General features: G+C 49.9%; 2 protein-coding genes across 3 annotated transcripts; one reads left to right on the top strand and one right to left on the bottom strand.

Moving 5' to 3' along the window:
* Positions 1–5,333: 5,333 nt before the first annotated feature.
* On the bottom strand, positions 5,334–8,236 carry HAND2 (heart and neural crest derivatives expressed 2). 2 transcript variants are annotated; one of them, XM_019828697.3, is made up of 3 exons: positions 7,570–8,236; positions 6,828–6,884; positions 5,334–6,206 (listed from the first exon to the last, which is right to left on the bottom strand). In XM_019828697.3, the coding sequence occupies exons 1-3, from the start codon at positions 8,122–8,124 to the stop codon at positions 6,108–6,110; spliced, it is 711 nt and encodes a 236-aa protein (XP_019684256.2). In that variant the 5' UTR covers positions 8,125–8,236; the 3' UTR covers positions 5,334–6,107. The 2 variants fall into 2 exon arrangements, with proteins under 2 accessions (XP_019684256.2, XP_023108430.1); XM_023252662.2 differs by lacking the exon at positions 6,828–6,884 and having other exon boundaries at positions 7,570–8,232.
* A 506-nt stretch (positions 8,237–8,742) lies between these two features.
* On the top strand, positions 8,743–17,921 carry LOC109499352. The gene is made up of 7 exons (XM_019829912.2): positions 8,743–8,797; positions 8,889–9,020; positions 9,487–9,692; positions 9,816–9,927; positions 15,768–15,886; positions 16,295–16,334; positions 16,976–17,921. The coding sequence occupies exons 1-7, from the start codon at positions 8,743–8,745 to the stop codon at positions 17,122–17,124; spliced, it is 813 nt and encodes a 270-aa protein (XP_019685471.1). The 3' UTR covers positions 17,125–17,921.
* Positions 17,922–24,475: the final 6,554 nt, after the last annotated feature.

Raw genomic sequence — 24,475 nt, 5'->3', positions numbered from 1 at the left:
AGCTGAAGCCTTCATTTCTCTGACCTGACCTGCTGAATCAGAATTTCTGGTAAAGGTGGGGGTGAAAATGAGGCCTGAATTTATAATTTTATCAAGTTCTTCAGAGATTTTGGGTAACTACTGTGATCAGCTCCAACCTAAACTGCTCTGGAGTTGGATTCATCCTAGAGATCAGACGGCCACAGGACGCTAAAGTCGGAGGTCCAGGGGGTCCTCTCCCCTTCTGGAATGGTACAAATGAAACCAGCCTCTGCTCTGGGCACTGGGACACAGTGGGAGACAAGCTGCTGCCAGTCGTTGTTTCAGCCCAAACCACTCGCACTGGGGAAAGCGGGAGGGTAGACAGAAGAAGGTTTAGCGTCTCTGTCCTTTGGATCCATTGGCCTTTAACAGCAGGTGCAGAGACAAAGGTTCGGAGAGGTGGCCTGTTTGGTAATTAGCGTCTGTCCGGACACCTCAGTAGGCAGAAACTCCTACTATTTTGGCCTGAGGCCTGTGGGGCCCAAGCGGGTACCGGTGCGGAAAGGGCAGCCCCAAGAGCCGCCTCTCTTGCCTCTTGCCGGCACGGGCACCGCGGCCCTGGCCGCAGCTGTTGGTGTAGGAGAGCGGCACCCTGGGGCAGAGAGAGAGGAGCGCCCGCAGGTCAGGGCCCGCTGTGGGAGGCTTTTCCAGGCTGGAAGCACCAGACGCAGCGAGTTGGAAAATTTAAAGTGAGGAGGGGGCCAGTAGAATCTGTAACTGGCCCCTCCTTACCTCCAACAAGAAAAACAAAAACGTCTTCTGGGCTAAAAATACATATTTAGAAAGTCCCTGTGCGCAAGCAGGCGGCGCGTTCCAGCTGCCGGCCTGGCCCAGGGAGGACTTGGCCGCGCGGCCGCCGATTACACCCAGCTCGGCTGGGATGGCTCCGAGCCGTCTGCCCTGACGTCAGCGAGGCTCCGGGCCCCGCCGCGGCGAGATAGGCAGCGCGGCCGGGCGCGGGCGCGGCGCTAATCACTCCCAGATGTCCCTAATAGCGGAGATAAAGACGGACGGAGCGGCCGGGAATAAATTTGTAATCAGGGCTCTACCATCTGATCATCAAAGCGGCCCAAATGCCGGGAGAATTTGAAGGGAATGTGTGCGTAGGGGGGTCACGTTTAGGGGAGAGGCGGGGGACGGGATCCTCGAAGGAAACTGACTTGGGCAGGGTGGAGCGAGAACAGGGAGAGAAGTCGAACTTCTGTGCGCGTGTAAGTCAGATACAGTGCACTTTAACTTCCACGAGCCTGACTGGCCGAAGCCGCGGAGCTGTTAGAGGCCAATTAGAAGCCGGCAGACAGTAGCTGTGCGGAAAGTACGCGTGGGGCAGAAGCTGGAGGGTAGAGCTGCGCGCTCCGAGCTGTCCAGCCCCCGGAAATGTGCGATTCGTTTCCTCTCCTGGAGTTACCCCCTCTCCCCTCCTCCCCTTTCTAAACAGTTAAAAAAAAATGCTTCTTTTTCCCCCCTCCCCACCCCCCTCCCCGCTACCCTGTAGACATAAACCCTACACCAAGGTTGAGCTTGCTCAGGAAGGGGGATACTGGAGTTTCGAGCCGAGGTCTGAGGGCGGCTCTAATAAGGTCTCTCTCTCCGAGGGATCCACGGGCTGCTACAGGCCAGGAATCCAGTGCGTCGCTGAGACTCGTTAGTGCCTATTCCTCGCGCAAGGGGATGGACCGTAGGTGTTGGGCTGCGTGGAAGGAATGGGTTTCCTCAGGTCAACAGATCCAGAGAAGACCAGCAAGGCCAAGGGTCCAGATTCGGCCCTCCACGAGGGCCTAAGCCGTAAGCCTCCTTTGCAGATCATCTCCGCTTGGCACCTACCACCAGTTCTTTTTCCAAATCCAGGCGCGTGGGTGGGACTCGCGCGCAGAGAGAACGAAAGGCGGCTGTGGAAGAGAAAATTGCGATCCGCACGCGCAGTGTTAGACACAGCATTTCTTTAAAGCTACGGGAACAGTTGAGAGGTTTCCCGCGCTTTGTAGACCCGGAGCGCAAATGCAGTTCTGGCTATTGTGCTATCCTTTGGCCAGTGCATCGTCGTCTGCGCGCACACCTCAAGCCCTTGCAACCGGCTGGGGTTCTCTCTGCAAAACTGAAGTCTCGGAAGTAGCTTACAGGCCTCCTTCCGCTCCCGGTGGCTTTGATTTTGAGCTCACTCTCACCCTAGGCACCCCTTCCTGCGAAATCGGCACACAGCTCCCCCTCCAGCTTCCTTATCAACCGGTGGGATACCAGCTCTGTGATCCTCGCCAGCAGCAGGCAGCAGCCAGTAGTGGCGTAGATGAGGAGGAAGGGATGGAGCCACCCTCCACCCAGACTCTCGCCCACTTGCTACCCTCTCTGGCGACAGGGCTGCACCCACCTCGTCGCGGGGACGACCAGACCACCTGGTCCTGAGATGGGCGGCCTAGGCCAGGAGGCCCACCCTCCCTAGGTGCCCAGACCTAAGGGCTAACCCACTCCGATTCTAGAGCTTCCCACCGAGCCCCCAGAGGGTCGGGCGGGGATTTAGAAGGCAGGAAGAACCACTAGTGACGTTGCTGTCTTATTTTCATAATTTCGACCTGAAAAAAAGCTCTTAAAGCTGCCGTCGGTGTCCCAGCTGGGGGAGGGGGCGGTGAAAGTCCTGGAAAATTGGGACTGGGAGCAAGGAGGGTGCTCAGGTCCCACTCTGTTGAGTTTTCCAGGTTACTTCCCAAGAAGTTGAGAATGGGTCTGTAGGAACACGCGCGTGCGCCCCCCACCCCCCCCCGCGCGCGCGCGCGCGCACACACACACACACACACACACACACACACACACACACAGCGGGCGAGCCCTCTCCCCGCCAGGGCTCAAGGGTTATCAGGCGTTCGGCCTGCGAGGCGGTCTGGGGCCGGCCCCTGACAGCCAGATCTACCATCAATTTACCTTCCGCCGCCCCAGCTTCCCATTTAGCTTTTAACGTCAAATCCTGCATTTTTGTCGGCTCCGGCCTGTCTAGAGAGCTTGTGATTTCGCTGCAGGAGTGATTGCTTTTAACAAAATGGCAGCAACCACATTATCCGAGCAATTAAAACAGAGGCCTTTTAGCCGATTCTGCAAGGCAAGAGGTTGGAAACTTTTTTTTTTTTTTTCTTTAAGCAAAGAAGAAAGGGAGTTAAAAGAGAAATGAATGCATAGAAGAGAAAAACATGGAAACTCGGAAGACACTCCTGCCCAGCACAGCACTCACTTCCCGGTACTTGACAACGTGGGGTAGGGATGTTGGGTGGCGGGGAGCGTTGGAAAGGTTGGGATGTCCTGGGCGACCGTGGAGATGGAAAATCTGGGGTGTCTTGACACTTAGGGTGTGCATCCGGTCAGTGTTTCGGCCCCCGGAGGCGTTGGGTCTGCTGGACGTCTGGCCGGTTGGGATTTCCCACAGGTTGCAATGTCGAGATGGTTGAGGTGTCGCGGCCGGGTGCTGCTGGGCCAGAGGAACTGCGCCGGCAGGCAGGAGCGGAGGCGGGCAGCGCCCGGCCCGGGCCAGACAAAGAGGACGGATTTCTGCAGCGCGGGTTTTAAAGCATGCGTAGCAGCAAGCTGCCCCATAGCGATGCCGCTGCCAGGGTCTTCTGGATCTCCTCTGCTGGTGTTTAATAAACCAGAAAAAGTGTTAGACCTGCAAAAGTGCATTAAGGCCCAGATGGTAAAGGCAAGCGCAGGCACACTTGCGTGTTGAAGGTAACTTCTCTCCAGTTCCTGTTTTAAAAACCTCACCACCTCCGCCACCACTCACTCCACTGTTTTGGTAATCTCTTTTCTTCCACCCCTAGGATGTTGAAGTCTCTCTCTCTCTCTCTCTCTCTCTCTCTCTCTCTCTCTCTCTCTCTCTCTCTCGAACGGATTATAGTAAAGATGCAAAAGGCCGCTGGAGACAGGGAAGGGAGAGAGCCACTCAGTCAAACCATCAGGAATCCCGAGAGTAATAGAAAATCAGGGCGCGCCTCCCTACGCCCCCCCACCCCGTGCTATAAACAAAGGCAAGTGTCTGTAAACACATCCCGCGCCCACCACGTCGGCCCAGCGCCGCCTGACCCGAGGGGAGAAAGTTCAGATCGCTTTGGCCGAGTTGTTCTAACCCCTCGCCCTCGCGTTGTCAGCTGCCCGCAGAAGGAACCCACAGAGCCACTTGCTCGTCTCTCTCCCAGCACTTGCGAATTTGCCCGCTGCAGGCGGCCGGCTCAAAGTGGGCGCCCGCGAGCCGTGGGAACCTCTGGGGTATCGGGGGGAGGGTCTGTGCCTGGAGCCGAGGTGCGAACATCACCCCGAGGATGGGTTCCAAGATGGAAACCCTCTGGCAAACCTCCCTAACACCAGATTTATATACGTGGCGTTTCATGAAACAAACCGCTTTTTAATACGTTTCACCTTTCTCCACTCCGCCCCCCCCCCCAACTTCATCTCTCCCCTCCTCCCTCCCCTCCCTGGCCTGCGGAGTCCTTTATGGCACTTCAGTTTCTCTGGTTCCTAGAGCAGATTCCGGCTCTAGCCGAGACTACGGGCAAAGGAGGCCTCAGGGACTTCCTTTCGGGATGTGCTGGGACTCCTGGAGACCAATCCTCAGACGGGTAAAGTCCCCCGCGGCTGGTAGCCGAGGGAGGGAGCCTCTTGCTCGGCTGGCCTGGGGCCGGGAAGACTTCAGTCACCGCACAGTTAATATTGAGTTCCTTGTAGCTCCTTGTAAATCCAGACCCCCCCTTCACCCCCCTTTAAATCCTTGGTTGTGTTAGCGATTTCTTACTTGACGTAAAATTCCTTGTTACCTAATCATGCACCTCCCCCCCCCCCCAAAAGCTCTTCTCCTCCCCTGGCCGGCTCAGAGGAGAATCCCCCTGATGAAGACTACAAGCAAAAACCTCCTCTTTTCCTCTTTTTTCTTTTCCTAGATGAAAACCTTATATTTTGAATTAAAGACTCTAAGACTATTTCCTGCGGCTGCAATAGCGCCTGGGATCTTCCTCAAACCTCCTCCACCTAAAAGGTGCTCCCCAAACAAAAACCAAAGTCCCCACAGAATGGCATCTGGTTGATTTCAGGAAAACAAGGACAACTTTCTACCTTTCCAGCGAACTGCCAAGGTCCCTCGGCCCCAGATCCTCCTACTACAGACCACTCAACCTTCTCCAGGCGGCTGGGGGCTGGGGGGTGGGGGGAAGGAGACAGGACTTGCAAGGAGCCCAGGTCCTTTAGTAGGATTTTCACCCAGGCCACTTCCCTGGGAGGGCGGGAGCTCACGTTGATGACTGATCGGAACTACCGACTCTTTCAAATAAAGTTAGAGGCAATCATGATAATTTAGTTTACTTCTGAATATTTTAAATATTATGAAAACAAGTATAACAGTTTTGTTTTCAAAACTCTTCTGAGGTATCAACCATTAAAAGATTGGGGTTTTTGTAAAAAAACACACAGTGGTTTATTGAATACTTACAACGTTTACACCTTCAATATTAATTAAATTCCACTTAGTTTTAGAGGACGGAAGTGCACAAAACAAGTAGCTGTTGGAAACATCTTCGAATAGGGAACGACCACAGATGAAAAGACAGCACTAGATACCGACCCCCAACTGAAATGTTAGCGGCCCCGTTTTCTGCTTTGAAATAAAACTTTATAATCCCCAGGAATATTTATATCCAAAGGCCAAGTATTAAAGATACACTTTACATACACACTATTGTCTGCTGTCTTTATCTGGAAGGGGTTGGGTAAGTGGGGTGGGAGCAACGCTGGTGTCTACACCGCCTTGAGGGAACATTCACACACACAGAATCTACGAGACGACGGGATCCCTTACCACGCGGGAGTGTCCTCTTCATATTAAAATATGGAATGCTTTTCTTCAAATATCCACTTTTTTTTTTTTTGGAGGGGGAGGTGGGGAGCGGATGCCTCAAAGGGGGGCAAAGAGAGGGGAGGCAAATTGCACATAAATAAACCGGATGATTCCAAATGCAAGAAGTCCTCAGAGCGGAGCGTGGAGAGCTTGCCCGGAGTCCTGGGTCTGCTTCCGGCTCCTGGGCCCCGGCTCACTCGCGCTCTCCTCCTCCTCCTCCTCCTCACTGCTTGAGTTCCAGGGCCCAGACGTGCTGCGGCCAGCCCGTCCGGCCTTTGGTTTTCTTGTCGTTGCTGCTCACTGTGCTTTTCAAGATTTCATTCTGGGCAGAGGAGAGGCGAAGGAGAGAAAAGTGGAAAGAGAAATTCAGAAAGGAGACCTGGTTCCACGCCACCCCCCCCCCCCCGCACTTTCCGGGGAGAAAAGGAGAGAATGAAAGAACGAGTAAGGGATGGGAAGGGGATGGTTTCAAGTCAGCCCCGGCAGGAAAACGACGAAGGTTTGCGCAGCCCTAGCTACCGCCCAGGCCTTCCACGCGCCTGCAACGCTCAACTACCGGATAGGCAAGCTTATAAACAACCAGCCGTTTCCAAGTCGTTTATGGAGGGGCTGGGGGCCTTTTCTCTGACTCCAGATGTAGGGGCGCGAGCGGGGGTCGGCGCTAAATCTGGTTTCCCTGTTTTCAATCGCAATCCCAGATTCGAGCTCTAGGGTAGATGGGGGAGACTTTCTTCTGCCCTGGCCTGGGCTGGCCGGCAAGGGGCTCTGGGCCACCAACTCGGCAGTGCCTCTCCTCCAAGGCCTCTGAAATCCCCAGTTATTCCAGAGGTCACTCGATTATGCACAGACTAAAGCGCCACAGGCCCCAGAGAAGAAAAACTAGACAAATGGGATTATTTCCCAGGTCCTGCATGGCACTAGCCCTGCTCTGAACACCACCAACCTGTGGGCACTTGGTCGGAACTGGAGAAAACTGCTTTTCAGTTATAGTTCTGTGTTCCTGATAACAACAATGACAGCGACCATATTAGTATTTACTGTTTGTCTTAAAATGCTCAGGGGAATAAAACATGAAAGACCCACGAAGTACACTCATCTGAGAAGTTTCAGTACAACCTCATCGCCAAAGAGAAACCGGAGCTGCATTTTGAAGTTAAGAGTACTTATTATTTACGTTTACCTCCCTGTCTTCTGAGCACTGCGATGAGAACAGCCTTAAAACTCTCTTACCATCAGCGGTGGCCTAGTTCTCCAGGGAGGGATAAGGGGCCGATAGTGGGATAATTGGAACCTAGCGCTTGCAGGCGACTTATTTTAGAAATACCTGAAAGCAAGATCGGATTGGAGGCCAAATGAAGGCTCTAGAAGACACGGAATGACTGGGCCAGTGCAATCGAAAGATCAGGGGGGACCCTGAGTCCGAAAGGCATGCCCGAAGTGCCTGTGGGAACAGCGGTAACCCGGAGGGAAGATCACCAGCGCGGAGCATCCCTCTTAACCTCCTCCTCCTGCTGCCGTCCTCCCCCATCTCCTCAGCTTCTTTCCATAACCTGGTTTTAACGACTTTGGCTTAGGATGCTGGCAAAGGAGGGGGGATGTCATTGCTCAGCCCAACTGGAAGGAGGCCGGTGGTACCGCTCCCCCGAACCCCGCACCCCCTCTGCCCCCTGCCCCCTGGTACTGACCAGCTCCTTCTTCCTCTTCTCTTCTTTCACATCTGTCTTCTTGATCTCCGCCTTGAAGGCCTCCGCCTCGCCATTCTGGTCGTCCTTGGCCAGCAGGTCCATGAGGTAGGCGATGTAGCTGGTGGCCAGGCGCAGCGTCTTGATCTTGGAGAGTTTGGTGTCGGCGGGCACGTTGGGGATACACTCGCGCAGTTCGGCGAAGGCGCTGTTGATGCTCTGAGTCCTGCGCCGCTCCTTGCGGTTAGCAGTGCCCCGGCGCTTCACCGGGCGCGGCCCCCCTAGGCCCGGGGGCCCGGCGCCCGGCGGCACCCCCCCGTAATGGGAGTGGTCCAGGCCGGCGGCGCCGCTGGCGTACTCGGGGCTGTAGGACAGGGCCATGCTATAGTCGGGGGGCGACATCTCGGGGTGGCCGATGAGCCAGCCATGGAAGTAGGGGTTCTCCTCGTGGCTGCAGCGGCTGGCGGCGGCGGCAGCGGCGGCGGCGGCGGCGGCGGCGAACGGATAGCCCTCATGGTGCACCACCGGGTGGTGGGGGAAGCCCCCCACCAGACTCATATCGCCCTCCGCGCCCCTCCACGCGCCCCAGCGTGCGCGTAGCCGCGCCGCGCCCTCGGCCGGGGCCCCCGCTTCGGCGCTGGGCGGCCTCCCCCACCCCCCGCCCCCCAGCCCTCGGGCGCCCGGGCCGGCCCGGCAGCCGCAGAGGGGGCTGCTGCAGCCCGGGCCCCGATCCCCCGCCTGGCCCGCCGGGCCTGCCTCAGCAGCACTGCGGCCGCCGGCTCCCCATAGGGCGCGGCGAGCTGGTCCCGGCACCGTGCGCCCCTGGCCGCGGCCGCCGCCGGCTCCCGCCTGGCTCCCCGGCCCGCGCGCCGGCTCCTGCTTCCCGGGCAGCTGCGGGGAGGCAGAATCCTCTCGTGCTCATGCAAAGGTGCCCGGGCTCCCGCGAGGCTGCTTCGCGGAGTCGCCGGCCTCCACCGCGGCCGCGATCCCGGCACCGAAGCTAACTCGGAATCCCAGGGCGAGTCCGAGCCGCGGGTGGAAGAGCCGGCCCGGCTCTGCAGGGAGGCGGCGGGGTCGGCTGCTCACTGTGAAGCTACCTCCGTGCGACCCTCCCCTTCCCGCCCCTTCCCCTCCCCCCACCAGCCCGGTCTGGGTTCTTGGGCGCTTATTGTTTTAATGAAATTTTTGGTTGTTGTTGTTTTTGGTCCTGGAAATGTGATTTTAGCAGCGGGTAACGTGTCCTCACTCCTCCCGGGCTCCCTCGGAGGGTTTTCAGAGAGGTCTCAGTGCATCCATTTTCTCAGATCCTCTCCTTCTTTCAGGGGAAGGATCTGGGGCCCTGCGGGCGCCTCGGAGCGCGAAGGCGGCGGCTCGGGTTCTCGGCGGGGTCCGCGCAGTGGCCGAGGGAGCTCCTGGGTGGCGGCGGCGGCGGCGGTTCTCCTGGGCTGGACGCCGTGAGGGGAGGAAGCGGATTTTCCCAGCAAGATCTCCATGTACAGCTACATCTTTAGGGCTGCTCGGGTTAATATATGTCGTCAGAGGCTCCTCACGCCAATCCCGGGGCGGCAGGGGCGGTGCCTCTCGCTCTCCGCAATAAAACTTTTTGATGTTCTCGTTGCTAATTGTCGAAGTCCTCTTCCAGGATTGGCTGCCCCTTCATAACCATAAGATAATTAAAACGAGGGGGGGCAGGGTTAAAAAAACTTTTTTATCAGCTAGAGGTTAATGCAAGTGTTTAACAGATGCTGTCCTATTAAATTATCCCGCCCCCCCCCCCCCCAAGTCTGAAATACTGAAGAATCTCAAACCAGGTAGAGTATCACTCTGCTTTCTTTTCTGGTTAAAAACAAACAAACAAAAAAAGGTGGAGGGGACGCAGATACTTCTTTTGGAGGTGTTTTTGTAGGTAACCGAGGCAAGAAAATCAGCAGGCAGCCGCGTGCTATTTTTGCGCGGGGGCCGAGCGCAGAGGCGGCGGGCGGCGGGGTCCCTGCAAAGGGGCGGTTGGGGGCCGGCGCTGTCTCCTCGCCGAGGCGCGCAGCGAGCGCGGCGCGGAAAGGCTGCGGCTCCGACCTGGGCGCAGGCTGGGAGTGCCCGCCTCGAGGTCTCCTTACTTACCCACCACGGTACCCTGGCCAGGGCCGTCTGAGGTGGCTCCTGTTATCGTGGCTGCTTTTGAGGACCGTGGGTAAGACCACCGGACGGACGGTCAAGCCGGTTGTAAATACCCTTCTTTCCATGTTCTTCAGGGACACCAGCCCCAGCGACGACCTTGGACGATTTCAACGCGCAGGCACCTCGATCCCCCGAATTCGTGGTGTGGCCGGTATCACTGTTCCCCTGGTTTAACTAGCCTGTTTGGTAAGTAACTGAATATTTTTTACAGCGTGTTCAGAGCTTATTTTCCAGTTTTTATGAACAAACATATAAATATATCTCTGCATTCCTGACTCTCCCATAAAAGCGGGCATCTGTGGAAAGCAGGTTTAGTTATCGGAGGGGAACCATTAAACAGCAGTTTAAGAGGCAGAGCGGGAGGACGGCTCGTGGATGTTTAGACTGCTGGCCTTAGTGATCTTGAACGCATTATAACGGAAAATGGATCTCCATTTGTAAGTCAGCGGGCCGCGCGGGGCACCAGGGCCGCGGCGCCCGCGTGGCGTGAGCATCTTGAGGAAGCTGGAGAGAGGCTGGGGCGGGGATGGACAGGGGCAGGAGCTGAAACATCCTCAGGACTTGGTTGGGAGTCGCAAAGGGAGCCGGCTATGCAGATCAGGATGCGGCCCGAAGGAGTTTGGTGTGGAAAAGGGTGTCAACCAGGACCCCACGCGGCCGTAAATTAGAGGAAGCCCAAGGCAGGGTGCACGGAAGCGTGGGCCGGCCAGGGCGGCCTGGGACTCGCCACCGGGCCTGGCTGGGGTCACCCAGGGGAGACCTTTAACTCCACCTTGGATATTGTACTTTGGAAGCAGGCAGAGTCAGGCCCCAGGCCGCCAAGGGAGCCCCACCCCACAAAGGGAGCCCCACCCCAAGGACTCGGAAAGGACAGTCCATTCCTTTCCCGCTGGGCGCTTTCGGCGGAGTCCGCGGTTGGGGATGGAAAGCGAGGTCAGTGCTAATGGCGGGAGGGGTGGTGGGGGCGCCCACCTCCTGTGCTGCGGGGGATGCAGGGCCGGCTCCCTCAGCCTTTGCAGCCCTGGGCAGCAGCGTGGAGAAATACTGTTTAGATATTTCCGTGGCTGGGCGTTAGGACAGGGGAAGATCCTCGGAGAGGGGCTAGGAAACCCAGTGTGGGAGTGAAGTGTCCGCTCGGGCCCTTTCCCTCCCCTCCGCAAGGGGTCAATTTCCCTGGATGCCCCCAGCATAGCATTTTAAGGCAGAGAGCAGGGGGTGGGGAGAAGCTGAAATCAGATTTGTTGGTAAAGTGCCACTTGGGCATGGATCAAAATAGCGAGCTAGAAGCCCTCGACCCCCAACTTGGATGGGTCTGAGATTTTAGCACAAGCAGGGTGTTTTAAAGACCTTGTTCTTCAAGGAAAGAATATAGGTAGTGTGATGGGGTTCTGTTTACATTTTCACCAGGGAGGCAAACCCTGAATGTGTAAATACTGGTAGTTCAATCCTCTGACATGTGAGACTTTTTTTTTTTTTTTTTAAGTCTGTTTATAAGAACACATCCAGGCCCTGGAAGCAGGTAGACAAAGTGTGATGGGGGCACCCAGGCTAGCAACAGATAACTGCTCAGGGAAAGAAGTTGGTAGGCTGCTTTCGGACCCAGAGGGAGTTTTGGGAACTGAAAGGAAGAATGGCTGAGTTGGGGACTGGGATGCCCTGTCCATCAGAGGTGAGTGGCCTCAGTGTCGAAGCCATCAGACTTGGCCACTTTCAGCCTTCTCATGCTCTTTTAATTGAAACCAAAAATGGGCAAATCTCCTCACGGCCCCAGATATCACGGCAAGTGATAAAAGAGACAGAGAACACGGGGACAGAAAAGAAAAAAAAAAAAAGTCGTAAAAGATGCTAATCTGAGCATCAGTCCTCACTGACAGTGTCATTATCAGTTAATTAATGCTGTGCCACAGTCTGGGGCTTCATGTAGCTCAGAGAGCCAGACCCAGAGACCACATACAGCCTCAGAAAGGCAATTTGGAGGCAGGGGACAAATGGGTGAACTCCAGCGTCCTTAACTGTAGTTATTAACTCGCAGAGACCAGACTGGCTGAGGGCCATTTCCAATTCACAACCAAACGAGTCCCCTTTTTTCTCATAGAGTCCTCTTTTTGTACCTTTTGCTGCGGGTCTAGTGGGGGTGCTGGATTAGTCTGCTGCTTTGGAAAGCTGTGAGGCAGATCCACCTCAAGTTTGCCCCCTCCCACCCCCCCCACCCCCCCAGTTTAGACGATTAGACAGTCTTTGCTTTCTGGTGGTAGTGGGGGAGGGGGGAGAGTGATGGAGGAGAACAGTGGGAAAAGAAAGGGAGGAGGGTGAATTTCCCAGCTGAGATGTCAGCCAGGGACTGCACTACTGTGCCCGCTGCTGAGCTGTCCCCCTAAGGGCACAAGTTCCAGTACTCAAAGGGCGCAAGCATCTGAGATGCTGCAGGCTGTTGGCCACCCTGGGTGCCCGCAGGAGGAATCCTAGTGAGGGTGTACTAACTTGTCTCTCCTTTTCTGAGGCCATGGGCTGAGTTGCAACCAGTCTTACCCAGGTGGGCAGCCCCCCGTTTGGAGACACGCTGTGATTCCTTGTCCAGTCTCCACTGTAGCTGATGGTCTACCCCTGTACCGCGCGATACGTCCGCCTCCAGCTAAACAGACAGAACCGGGTTCAACAATTTGTTTTGCGCCCATGTCTCTTGGCTCTTTCCCTTCACTCCCACCCCTTCCTCTGGAAAGGACTCAAAGAGCCTGGGAGAAGCTGAGGACTAACTCCCTTGCAAACGTTTTGGTCTTGTGAGATATTCCTTTTAAAATCAATCTGCTTTAAACTAAATATTTTTTTTTAAAAAACTTCAGTCTGTTTTTAGGGAAAATACAGATCTCTCGGAGGTATTTATTATTACAAAGGCAAGGGCAGTTTGTATCTTATGTTTTGCTCATGAGAACTCAAAATAAACTGGACCTGAAAAGAACCAGGCCAGAGGGCCATAAACACACATTTTATGTTTACGTGAATTATGGCTCAATTCCCTTCATCGTTTTCCAAATCTCGTTTTACCTTATTTTCCTGACCAACATAGTTGGAGCGATGGGGCATTCCTTTAAATCCCTATACCGCTCTTATATAAGGTGAACCCCAGAAAGTGCCGAGAACTCCAGAAAGAACACCAGACCCAGAAGATGGCAGAAAAGGAAATGTGTTCTCGGAGAAGTAACCTCAGCCTCACCTGTTCCAAGGAAGTTGTTTCTTACGACACCCTGATGGCTTTGCATTTTGTCTGAATTAGGGTGGGATTGAGTCATTTTATAGGCTAGCCACTTGGTCTTAGAACCTTCAGGACAGGAAGAATAAGGCATACTGTCTGAGTGGCGGCAAAGGATCTCCCAACTCGGGTTCCATAGTCCCTCCCTTTCTGGTTTGCCTTTTGGGAAATGGTTGTCTACAGACATGGCAAGTGACAGTGACTCCAGAAATGTGGGGGTGCTCAGAGGATACTTCTACAATGCAGGATCACGTTCGATTGGACTCTTATATCTGTTTCACAAGAAGTTGCCCATGGCTCTTATGAGATTTTATTTGTTCTGAGCACTTTCTTTTTGCATTTTGGGGTGGGGTGGGGTATTTGGGGAGTGATTCCTCTCCCCTCTTCTTTCCAGAGCAGATCTGTGGAGATGGGGGGGGGAGGGGCTGATTCGGCTGCAATGACCGTGGAGGGGCTGATTGCTTACGACTCCCTTCAGTCCAGTGTTTTTGTTTTTGTTTTCAGTCCAGTTTTGATTAGGAAACATTTAAGTCAGTGGAGAAAATGGGACTTGTTTGATGCCTCCCCTCCATTTAGCCTTTCTTTCATATTCCCTTCTTCCCTGCCAGCCCTTTCCTCTTTCTCTCTCTCCCTCCTTCCCTCCTCCTCTCTACCCCCCCCCCCCCCCCCTTCAAATTTGCCTTTGAGCAGTGCTTGGATTTCTGAGGTTTCTGATCCCTTCAGGTCATTGAACCTGAAACTGGTGAAGAATAAGATACTGGCTTCTCCTTTAGTCCTTTAAGAAAAATAAGTATTTTCGTAAAACACTGAGATATAATTGACAAAGAACGCTGTGTAAGTTTAAGACGTACAGCGTGCAAGAAAAATGTCACTGTCCAGTCTTACAGGTAGTGGGAATTTGCATTTTCTTCAAACGGTCCCTGACGAGCTCTTCATATTAACTGGCAGATGGGCTCCTGCTGTGGGAGGTTTTCACTGATACCTGGCCAGTTATCCAAGTTAAAATACTTATTCCGACAAAAGGGAACAAAAGAGAATGCACCTGAAAGGGCCTCCCTAGAGGCAGCAAGATGTGTATCTAGGAGGTGCTATTGATGTTGTTATAAGAGGTGAGGTAGATCTGATCATTGCTGCTTTCTAGTAAAGCATAGATAGTTTAGAGCACCAGTGGTGTGAGAAAATACATGCCACAGGATTTCTCCTAACTACTTTGTTTCAAGCAAATTACATACACACTGGCAATATTTTCTTCCAAGCTAGAAGGAAAGCACTCCACATTCAGATGACGAGGAAGCAATTGTATCGCATCCACGGTCTATGGGAAAATAAGCAGTCGTTAACTTCACCTAGTCTGCAAGAGGGTTCAGAATGAAATACAAAAGCGAATGGCAACTTAAAATGTGGAGCTTTGGACAAGCCATTTAAGTGAGCGAAGGTTTTGTTTGTGACTGGAGGCCCCGTGCATTCCCAGTTGTAACGGTGGTGTAGCGAGAATTCTTAGGAAGTTCTGTTCGGAAGCTTCCTTTGCAAATTCATGCCGTGTTTGTTTGTTTGTTTGTTTTGTTTTGTTTTTAGCCCTGGCAGTTTCTTGCAACCCTTTTCTACTTTATTCTAGGGCCTTTGCTTCTAGACAAGGGACTTGAGCCAGGACGGTTAGGTTTCAGGTTAACAAAAAGAAACCCTTTTATTGTCAATATTAATGGCAAACCTCGATGTTTACAAGGTTTAGGTTTAGCGGCACGAGCAGATCAAAAGCAGCCCGGCTTGATTTCTCAATATTCTCCGGAGCTCAGACAATTAGCTGCAATTTTGCGTCGAACGAAACAACACAAAAATGTTAGTTACCAAAATGTTAAAGTTAGTCTTGCGGCAAGGATTGTACCTGTGCACAACGTGTCAGAAGCTAATAAATTCGTCCACTGAACCTGAGTTGAGTTTTGAAGGAAACGCCTTTAACAAAATGTGTGAGCACACTGTCTTCATTTGCAATGCCACGGAGACCTGTTTCAGCTGTGTGCATTCCACACTTGCCTTTCTGGCTGGGTAAGGATCCGGCAGACTGAGGTCTCTCTGGTAATTTGGGTACACCGAGTCTCCAGTTAATGATAGATAATCAGCCTTTGGGTCATTCGGTCATTCTCTTATTACAAACCCCTCCTGCTCTCTCTGATCTCCTTTCAAACTAAATTTCACACAAACAAATAAAGCAAGACAGGGACAAGTTCCTTAAAAAAAAAAAAGAGGGAGAAATATTAGAAACTCCTGATACAGAACTCTAAACAAGGAAAGGCAAGCTAAAAGAGGATAGGAAAGAACATCTTATCAAAATGAACATGCTGTGTACAAAACATTAGAAGAGGAGGCTCTGGTTTCTGTTAAAGTGACAGAAAATTAAAATAAAAATAATTGCAGGCAGAGAAGTTATAATATAAACAGAGAAGGCAGGATGCTTGCTGGAAATGCGCAGCACGAGGAGGCTAATTTGTTGTTACAGATTATATATCTGCACCGTGATAGGAGAGGCGCTACTTTGTTCTATTTTCCAGAAAAGAATGGCTTTCTTCTTAGTACTTGTGTGAGTGCTCACTTAAGTTAACACAGGCCAAAACCTCGAGGAACAAAAAATGGAATTGCATTCTGCTTGCGAAGCATCCAACTTCAAAAGAAGGAATTGGTTGCATACAAAAAAAAAAAAAAAAAAAAAGCAGCATTCCATTCAAAACACATTTAGAGGGTTCACTAAATTGGTGTGACTGATGCTTTTTTGTTTTGCTGACAGAAGGTGCAGATCATTCTGGGGAAGTCCAACCGAAACCAGCCCTCCCCTGCCCTCTGGAGTCTTCGTTTTCCAGCCTACATCTGCTTGTGACTCCAGAAAGAGACTCCAGATTGGCCAAGGTACATCTCTGACCAGATCCCTCTAGGAAAAGCTCAGAAATGCGTGACTCTAATTGTTCAGAACTCTGGTGAGAGTGTCCCTAGTGCCATTTTGCTGCCCCTGTCTTTTTGACAATCCCTTTTGGCCCAAGTCCAGGTCTCCGGAAGGGTCAAGGTCTAGCTGCCAGTGTCAAGCCCAAGCCCCAGCTTTTCAATCCTAGGAGAGGTTGGAACTTTGGCTCAGGGCTTGAACAACTCACAGTTCTCCACGTTAGAGGGGCAGTCCTGAAACAGCAGCAGGTGGTGAAATTGTGACTCCGAGATTGTCCCGGACTGAAGTCTGGCATTCCTTGACTTGCTAGCATAGCTATCAAACAATCCATGTCTGTCCCATTTTAAAGAATCCACACTTCACTGTGTTTCTTCTAGGCCCAGTTTAAATGCCACCTCCTCCAGGAAGCTTTTCCAGGTATTGCTTTCCCTCTCTCTGCTCCCCCACATTAAGTCCCCTCTCCGGTGCACCCCCCTCACATATTCTCCGGTAGACTCCAGTGACTGTGGGTTCCTTGAGAGTCCAGTCAATGCATTGGGCCCAGCCTGGGATTTAACGGCTCGTGTCAAAGGGATGACTTAGAGACAGTGGGTGAATTCTGCGTATCCCAATTGCAAGTGGATTGCTTTTCTTTATTTTGAAAGCGACCAGAGCTAGGAGGTGGACCTTAGGGAACGGACCTTCCTCGGGATAGATCCCACTTGCAGTGGGTCTGAGCCATCAGCATCAGCGCGGAGAGTGAAAAACCCAGCCCCAGCCCGGACCTCCCCGGGTAACCCCTGTCAACAACTTGAGCGCCAGAGTCAGAGCTGGGCAGGGCGGACTCTCAGGCACCCAAATACTGGCTGCGTGATCTCGAACCAGGTCATCCTTCTCTGTAACCCTTAGTTTCTTCATCTGAACAATGGGTTAATGACACCGTCCTTGAGGGTGTGTAGGGAAGATTAGATGAGATCAAGATGCACTGGAGAGCGAGACGCCTGACACACAGGCTGCGCTCAATAATTACCTATGTACTGTCTCTTCCTGCCTCTTCAGCTTCTTCCCCTCCCTTCCAGCCTCCTCAAGACCTAGCCCGACGACGGCGACGGGCCAGGTGGCGTCGGAGGTCACCGCTTGCCTGAATGCCCTGAGCCAAGAGCAACCGCGGTTCCCCGGGGATCGCAAGGGCCTCAGGCCTCGCAGGACCGTGGGCGCTGGAGAGTGAGATGTGGGGCTGCGGCCGCCACCCGGGAACGTTGGGGGACAAGGGGAGCTGCTCCGGATTTAGGCCGCCGGCCCTCCAGCCCTGCCTTGGCTGTTGGGCCGCCTCCTTCACCTTGGTTAAGTTCTCCTTTTGCTGCCCATTCCCGCTCGGGGTGCCCGCCACCAAGGAGGCCGGTTCGCCGCAGCTTAGGCCAGGGGAGGTCACTGCTCTGGGGCGGGATGGATCCCAGCTTCCCCCAGCTCGTCTCCGAGGACTTTTCGCCGGAGGCGGGCAGGAAGGGGTTAAGAGCACCCCTCCCCCCGCCCCCCCCCGCGGCCAATCCAGAGCCCCGGGCTGCGGGCGAAGGCCGCCGCTTCCCTCCTGAGGTCTCATTAGGGAAACCCTCACCGCTATTTTCAACATTTCCTCAATCAAGTGCCTTTAAATAGAGCTGCACAAACAAATTGGCGGCAAAAGCGTAGATCTTGTCACGATTGAGACCAATCCAATATTTCAGCCTTGTTTGCTTTGCAATTACGGCTTGGCTTGTGGCTGCGGTGCCACCGGGGCAAATCTGCAGCCGCCCGCTTTCTCCTCGGCACCCTCGGCGGGCGGAGGAAGCGACCCGCAGCGCCGCCGGAGGGAGGGGGGTGGCGCTGGAGGAGGTGGCGAGAGGGCGAGGGGCGGGCGGCGGAGCCCTCCCGAAGCCCGCGTGCGAAGGGCGCGGGCCCTGGGAAGGAGGCTGGACTTCTCAGGTTCCTGGCCGAGCCCCTGCGAGACATACAGTAACAATAAAACGTGCGGTACGCCTGCCGAAACCAGTGTCGTGTCCTTATCCGGCTCCTTTCCCCCCCCCCCCCTTCCCTTGCCCCTCACTTCCGTCTCCACTGCATCTTTCTTCGGTATTTGTTAGCGGTTACCGGTTTCCCCTTCTTTCTTGCTGTTAAACTGCAAGCATGATTTGTTATGTTTTCCATAGCTGCTTATGCTTGACTTCTTGTGCAAAGGCACTTTAAATCTGCTGCAGGAAGAGCAAAGCTCCAAATGGTTTGGATGGGCTCCTGCAGGCGCCTGGCTGCCCCCCCCCTGCCCTCCCCCTCCCCCCTCTCCCCCTCTCCCCCCTCCCCCCCTCTGTTCTTGCGGGGATGGCTCTGGTGTAAATCTGCCGCTGCGTGCGTTCGGTCACCGCGCCGGCCAGCAGAGTTTGTATCAGCAGAACAGTAGTTAACTCAAATCAGGTCCTAAGCCTTGTATTTCACAGACAATTAAGTCTTGGCTGCTGTTGAGCAAAATTGTAATATTTACTCTGCTCTGTGCTGAGGAGCACTTTTAAAGTCAAAAACAAATACATTTCAAAGAGAAAATATGATAATAAATCTCTTTTTATGGATTTTCCCTGCATAAGTGGAAACAACGTGATTTAAATTCCGACGCCTTCACCCTCCTCTCAGGCACAGCTGAGGTTGTACAGATGCTGTCTTTTAACACACGCTCTTCAGGTCTGGGGGGCGGCACCTGCATTTGTGACATTCAATTTCGTTTCCGAGGTTTCACACCCCACCCTAACCCACATAGGCAAATGCAACGAGGATTATGGAATAATTAGGCCTGGGATGGGAAGCCCATTTTCACACTGATTCCAGAGAGGTGCACATGACTTGGGTCATTATTTTATGACTTCATATTACCTTATAAATGACTACCCATTTTCCTCTCCTGTTGGCTTCTGAAGGAGGTGGGAGAGTTGAGGCAGAGAAATATTTTTAGGGGACTCTGGGGTACATGTTAAAATATGCTTCTTTATTATTATGTTAAAATGCATAAGGTATGGACCTACATTTGTTTGCTGGTGGGCATAAAATAAATTCATGGCTATTCTAGTTAATCAGCAATCTCTTTAAAGCTTTACTTTTTTTTTTTGGTTTATAATCCCACCTAGATTGTAGCTTCATTCTTCAGGATCACCCTCCTATGGTAACATTTTTCATTTTCAGTTTTATTTAAAGCAAACCTCAGAAATAATGGTTTCATAAAGTTGTGCAATGTCAAAGCCACACAATAATATTTCAAGTTCATATGTCATGCACGCCCGTGTATCTCTCTCAAGAAATAGGAAGCAGTAGCTAGAAAGGGTACCATTTCATGAGAATTCTGTCTTCACCAAAAAAAAAAAAAACCAACAAAAAAACCACCAAAAAACCAAAACTGGTCTGGCATATTATCCAATGCACAAATTATAATATTACTTTCATGTGTGTTAATCTGTTTAGTATTAAAACTGCTATGTCTTAACCATTAACATGTTTTACCACACTGCTTTCAAATGGGTGATCTCAGATAATTATGAAGATTTTGATGTTAATCCCATGTTAAGTGAACAACCATGAAAATAACCTTAAAGCATTATTATTCTAATATAAACGCCAACAAACACAATTATAGAGGGAACATGATTACTTTTTATCTGGCATTATCCTATAAGGATATGGCTACATTCATTTCTCTTTAAATCAGAGCAGTTTTCAATTACTTTTTAATAGAATTTTTTTCAACACTGCATTTCACAGTATCTATAAACCACAACAACTTTGTGCTGACAGATACATATTTTTTCAACATTGTTACTCATTAGCTTCTTTGAAAACTCACTAAAATAGAATAATATACAAAAAATATCAAAATATAGAGAACAATTATTAGGTTCTACATATTTATTTAGGTAAGCCAATGTTATTAAAATTGAAAACATGTGCCTGGCATATAAATGTTTCTTTAAGAATTCTTTTTTTGGATGCACAGTTATTATTTTTTAAACCAACTCAGATTTTTGAGTACTGAATTTTCGCTCTAAACAGGCATTGCATTGTTTTAGACAGTAGCTCCTGGAACAATACCACTCTTAGTATTTTGGACTTCCAAACAACAATTGGAATTGGATAAGTGCTTTCAGCTGGGAGCACTTTCTTAATACCTTTGTAGGTAATAGGATTCCCTATTTGTGTGGGGTGACAAATGGACAGTGGGATGGACAGACTGCCTACCCGTTGTGGGATCTACCAGAAAATGAAGTTTTTGAGTTCATTTGTGGTCCGTCTAAAAGAAATGCTGCTAAAATGCGAAATCAGGAAAATCGAGTGAGTGCTTTTACCGAGTACTTTTATGAATGATGGCTTGAGAAGGGGGATGAAAAATATAAAAGGGAATGCAGAAACATAAAATCTGGAAAAGATAATTTCCTTAGACAGGATCTGGCTCTTTTTCTATAAACAGGAGGGTGATGAATCGGATCCATATAATGAAATAGATTGTTTTTGTTTTCTTCAATTGGGTGATTTTTAGAGTAGACTTTTCACCGGATGAAGAAGCCCAATTAAGGAGATATATGTAGATTTTTGTATATGGGAAAACGCTAGCTTCCATGATTTTTAAATATTGCTTTAAAATATAAAGACCTTTAATCCACTGTACCATTGTTCTTTCTTAAGGAATACATGTCTAAAAGCAGCGAATTTTTTCAAACTGGTATTAAACTGGAATTATGAAGTATATCCATGGGATGATTTTCATAAACTCCCAAGTTGCTGAGAAAAAAACTGAAAAGCAATTTTTTTTTTCAGGAACAAACCATGGGACTTTCTTATTATTCTGGGATAAATAGAGCAAGAAACTGCTTCCTTACATTCCTAGTAATTATTTTCATTTTTCCAAACATTGTTCAGTTCTATGCATTTTTTTTTTACTATTCAAGTAAAGATGATATTAACAACAGAATTACAGAATCTGATAGAGTGACTATTTTTGCTTTAATACAAATATAAATTATATATGGGCTGTTTAAGCGCTTAGTTGTTTGAATGCTGAATTTTTCTTTTTTCAGATAGAGTGATACTTAATGAAGTGCTTATAACGATAAATATGATGGCTCGTCAAAGGTAAAACAGTCATGAGACCAAAGCAGTATTTGAATCTGTGGGGTGTGAGCTGCACTTTGTAAATTTTAGTGCCTTTAAATCACGACCTAGGTTTTTTTTTTTTTTTAAGTTCATTTTGTTTGTTTGCTTTTTTGAGAGACAGAGAGAGACAGAGGCAGAATCCGAAGCAGGCTCTGTGTTGTCATTGTGGAGCCTGACACAGGGCTCCAATTCATGAACTATGAGATCATGACCTGAGCTGAAATCAAGAGTCAGGTGCTTAACCGACTGAGTCACCCTGATTCCCTGTGACCTAGGTGTTTGTAATGAGGATATCTTGAAGGGAACGTCAGGAGTCCTCAAGGTACACAGGCAGGAGCACACAATCATATAGAGAAACTTGCCTTCAGAAGAACATTCCCAGCCTGCTCCCTTATCCCCCGACCCCCTGCCCTGCTATGTTTCTACTTGCTATATTTTATTAAAAGTCACAGAATTTTAAGGGTTGCTGTAGTTCAGTGGGCTTTTCTCTCCTTAAATACTTTAATATCATATGATATTAATATAGCTACGTTAATGATTGAAAAGCTCACTCAGCTGTTCCTGTTTTTTGTCCTGTTGTTCACTCTCTGAACCTGTGGAAACAACTGGTTTACGCACTGAATTTTTCTCATTGCCTTGAATAATAGTTTTAGCTTATAATCTCAGATACATATGAGTAAATAGTAAGCCATATACCTTTTATTATATTATTGTTTATGCCCTGCGTCATGTTAGAAAGAATCTAAAGCCATATTTTCAAGAATTGGAAAGATACATTTAAAAAAGTCTGGCAAAGTAATCCCTGTAAATCTAATCGTAACTAATTTTGATGTTTATTACAAGATCAATGATGTGTTCTGGCGAATATTCGATCCCAAGATGGAGCAAAATCACATTTAAAATGAGACAAATTTTTAAAATGAATTTTGAGTAAACTGTTAATAAATCATCATAATAATACATGGAAATTAAGCTATTATTATGCATGGAAAGCTGCATAACACGGTGATTAAGGGCAAGTCTCCGGAGTCCCGAGGCGGTTTTGAATCCTGACTACAATATGTTTCAGCGTGTGATCTTGGGAAAATAGCCATTCTCTGCTTCAGTTACCACATCTACAGAAGGTGGATAATGACTGTAGACTGTTACAGAGTCATGATGAACATGTGGTGAGATGACTCCCACGAGGCTCTTAGTTGAGGGTCTGGCATAGAGTAAATGCTTAATAAACATCAGCTCTTCATTTTGGTGTAGCTCTACAACATTGAAAAGTGGCATGCCACAGGTACCTTTCTTTCAGCCCACAGATTTCATGGGGATTTGTATGAGAAGCCTACATTGGCTTGCAGACCTCGATGTCGACAGGGTAAAGGCAATGACTTCTGTCTGTCTTCAGAAGTTCTAGAAAGGTATGGTGAGATGGTCCCAGGGATAGCAATGGCCAGACTGGAAATCCAGCTTACTGCCATCTTGGCCATGTGTAGTGTGGTCAGCGGGTGCCTGACACAAAGGTCTAAACTGAGGAAAATGACACAGGAAGGAAATGAAATACTCTAGGCCCAATGGTCTCCCCATTGTTTTAACTGAGCACTCTAACAGTAAAACATTTAAGTACATATTTATTTGCAAATTATCTATCTGCACTACTCTACTGATATATACATTATAAACCCACTCAAAAAGTGAACTAAAAATGGGCAAGATAAAGAATTGAACAATAGGTTTAAATATTTGCAGGTGAGATAAATTCAGTATCATTAGGGGAGATAAATTTAGTATCATTGGCAGTAGATGCAAATCCATGTTATAAGTGGTCTTGGTCATTGGAAAATGTTTTGGTTGACTTAATGGTTGATTTGTGTTGTCATTGTTTCTGCCTTGTTTTGTGGCTGACTAAAGCTCTTCCAGTGTCTGTTCTACCACTTTCTTGATGGTTTATGTCCGTATTTGAATTATCTTTAATCCGAAATTCATTGTAGGGCTCTTTTTCTTCAAGTTGTTTTTAGTTATTTAGAGAGAGCATGCACACACACAAGAGAGCAGGGGAGAGGCAGAGAGAAGAGAGGGAGAGAGAGAGAGAGAGAGAGAGAGAGAGAGAGAGAGACAGAGAGAGAAAGAATCCCAAGCAGGCTCAGCATTGCCAGTGTGGAGCCCAATGCGGGACTTCAACTCACGAACCATGAGATCACGACTTGATCCGAAACCAAGAGTCAGAGGCTTAAATGACTGAGCCACCTAGGCACCCCTGTAGGGCTTTTTTAAAAAAAACTTCTGTCCATTTGGTGAAGATGAGTTTGGTTAAAACTGGATTATGTAATCTGCGTCCACCTAACTGAGCCATTTAAGCCATAACACATCTCGGTCTATGTGAGCTTGTGTGGAGGCCACTATAAACTCCTCCACAGTAGAGACCTCCTCCTTCCCTAAGGATACCACGTGCGCCTCAGGAATATATTGTCCAGGACCAAGTGAAGGTGTTGGTGAACTCATTTCTAATTGTTTACGTAAAAACATACATAAAGAGAATTTCTAATATGGTCTTCTTACGCCCCATTCTTATGGTTCCTGGCATTTCTCTCCTTTGAGGTTCTACAGCAGAATGAATGAGACCCTTAGGTGCCCTGGACTTTGTTTTTGACAAACAAGGTCTGATTCTGTCCATTCTGAAGATAGAAGAGATGAACCGTCGGTGGCATTGACTGGAGAGGTGAAATAATTGTCCCAAGTTCACACAGATTGTAAGCAGCAGAGCTGTGTTTGAACTTGTTTTCTGCAAGCAATATCATGCTATTTCTGTCCCATTGTCTTTTTAAATTTTTTTTTTCAACATTTATTTATTTTTGGGACAGAGAGAGACAGAGCGTGAACAGGGGAGGGGCAGAGAGAGAGGGAGACACAGAATCGGAAACAGGCTCCAGGCTCTGAGCCATCAGCCCAGAGCCCGACGCGGGGCTCGAACTCACGGACCGCGAGATCGTGACCTGGTTGAAGTCCGACGCTTAACCGACTGCGCCACCCAGGCACCCCATCTGTCCCATTGTCTTAACTGAATTTGCAATTGTATTCATATTTGTCTGAGCTGAAGGGAGATGGAGCTACAAAACTGGACAGACGCAATGGTTCTAAGTGGTGCTGGGAAGGGATGAAGAGGAAGCAGGTACGTTGGGATATATAAGGATCAAATGGAGTAATGTAAAAAAAGGACTTCGCATTTATTGAGCACTTATTTTTCCCCTGTGCTCATTACACACACTATTCCTTTAAAACAGTTCTTTACCTCAAGGGATAGGTTTTACATATAAGGAAATGAAAGCTCAGAGGTGTTAAGTAATTTGTCTAAAGCGCACAGGTTTTAAGTTGTAGGGTTCAAACCAAAGACAGTGGCCATTAAAAATACATATTTTCAGTATCTGGGCAAT

This window comes from Felis catus, chromosome B1 (genome assembly GCF_018350175.1).
Source record: "Felis catus isolate Fca126 chromosome B1, F.catus_Fca126_mat1.0, whole genome shotgun sequence".
In the NCBI taxonomy this organism is placed as follows: domain Eukaryota; kingdom Metazoa; phylum Chordata; class Mammalia; order Carnivora; family Felidae; genus Felis; species Felis catus.
This window is presented reverse-complemented; position numbering and strand designations above follow the sequence as displayed.

Bases quoted from the DNA above. Each gene is read 5' to 3' on its own strand.
- HAND2 (XM_019828697.3), bottom strand. From the start codon at position 8,124: ATGAGTCTGGTGGGGGGCTTCCCCCACCACCCGGTGGTGCACCATGAG. The intron at 6,885-7,569 runs GTCAGTACCAGG...TGTTGTTATCAG, and splicing joins AGAAGAGGAAGAAGGAGCTG to GAACACAGAACTATAACTGA. The intron at 6,207-6,827 runs GTTGGTGGTGTT...TCCTCTGCCCAG, and splicing joins TTCCGACCAAGTGCCCACAG to AATGAAATCTTGAAAAGCAC.
- LOC109499352 (XM_019829912.2), top strand. From the start codon at position 8,743: ATGAAATTTTTGGTTGTTGTTGTTTTTGGTCCTGGAAATGTGATTTTA. The intron at 8,798-8,888 runs GTAACGTGTCCT...TCCTTCTTTCAG, and splicing joins AAATGTGATTTTAGCAGCGG to GGGAAGGATCTGGGGCCCTG. The intron at 9,693-9,815 runs GTACCCTGGCCA...CATGTTCTTCAG, and splicing joins CTCCTTACTTACCCACCACG to GGACACCAGCCCCAGCGACG.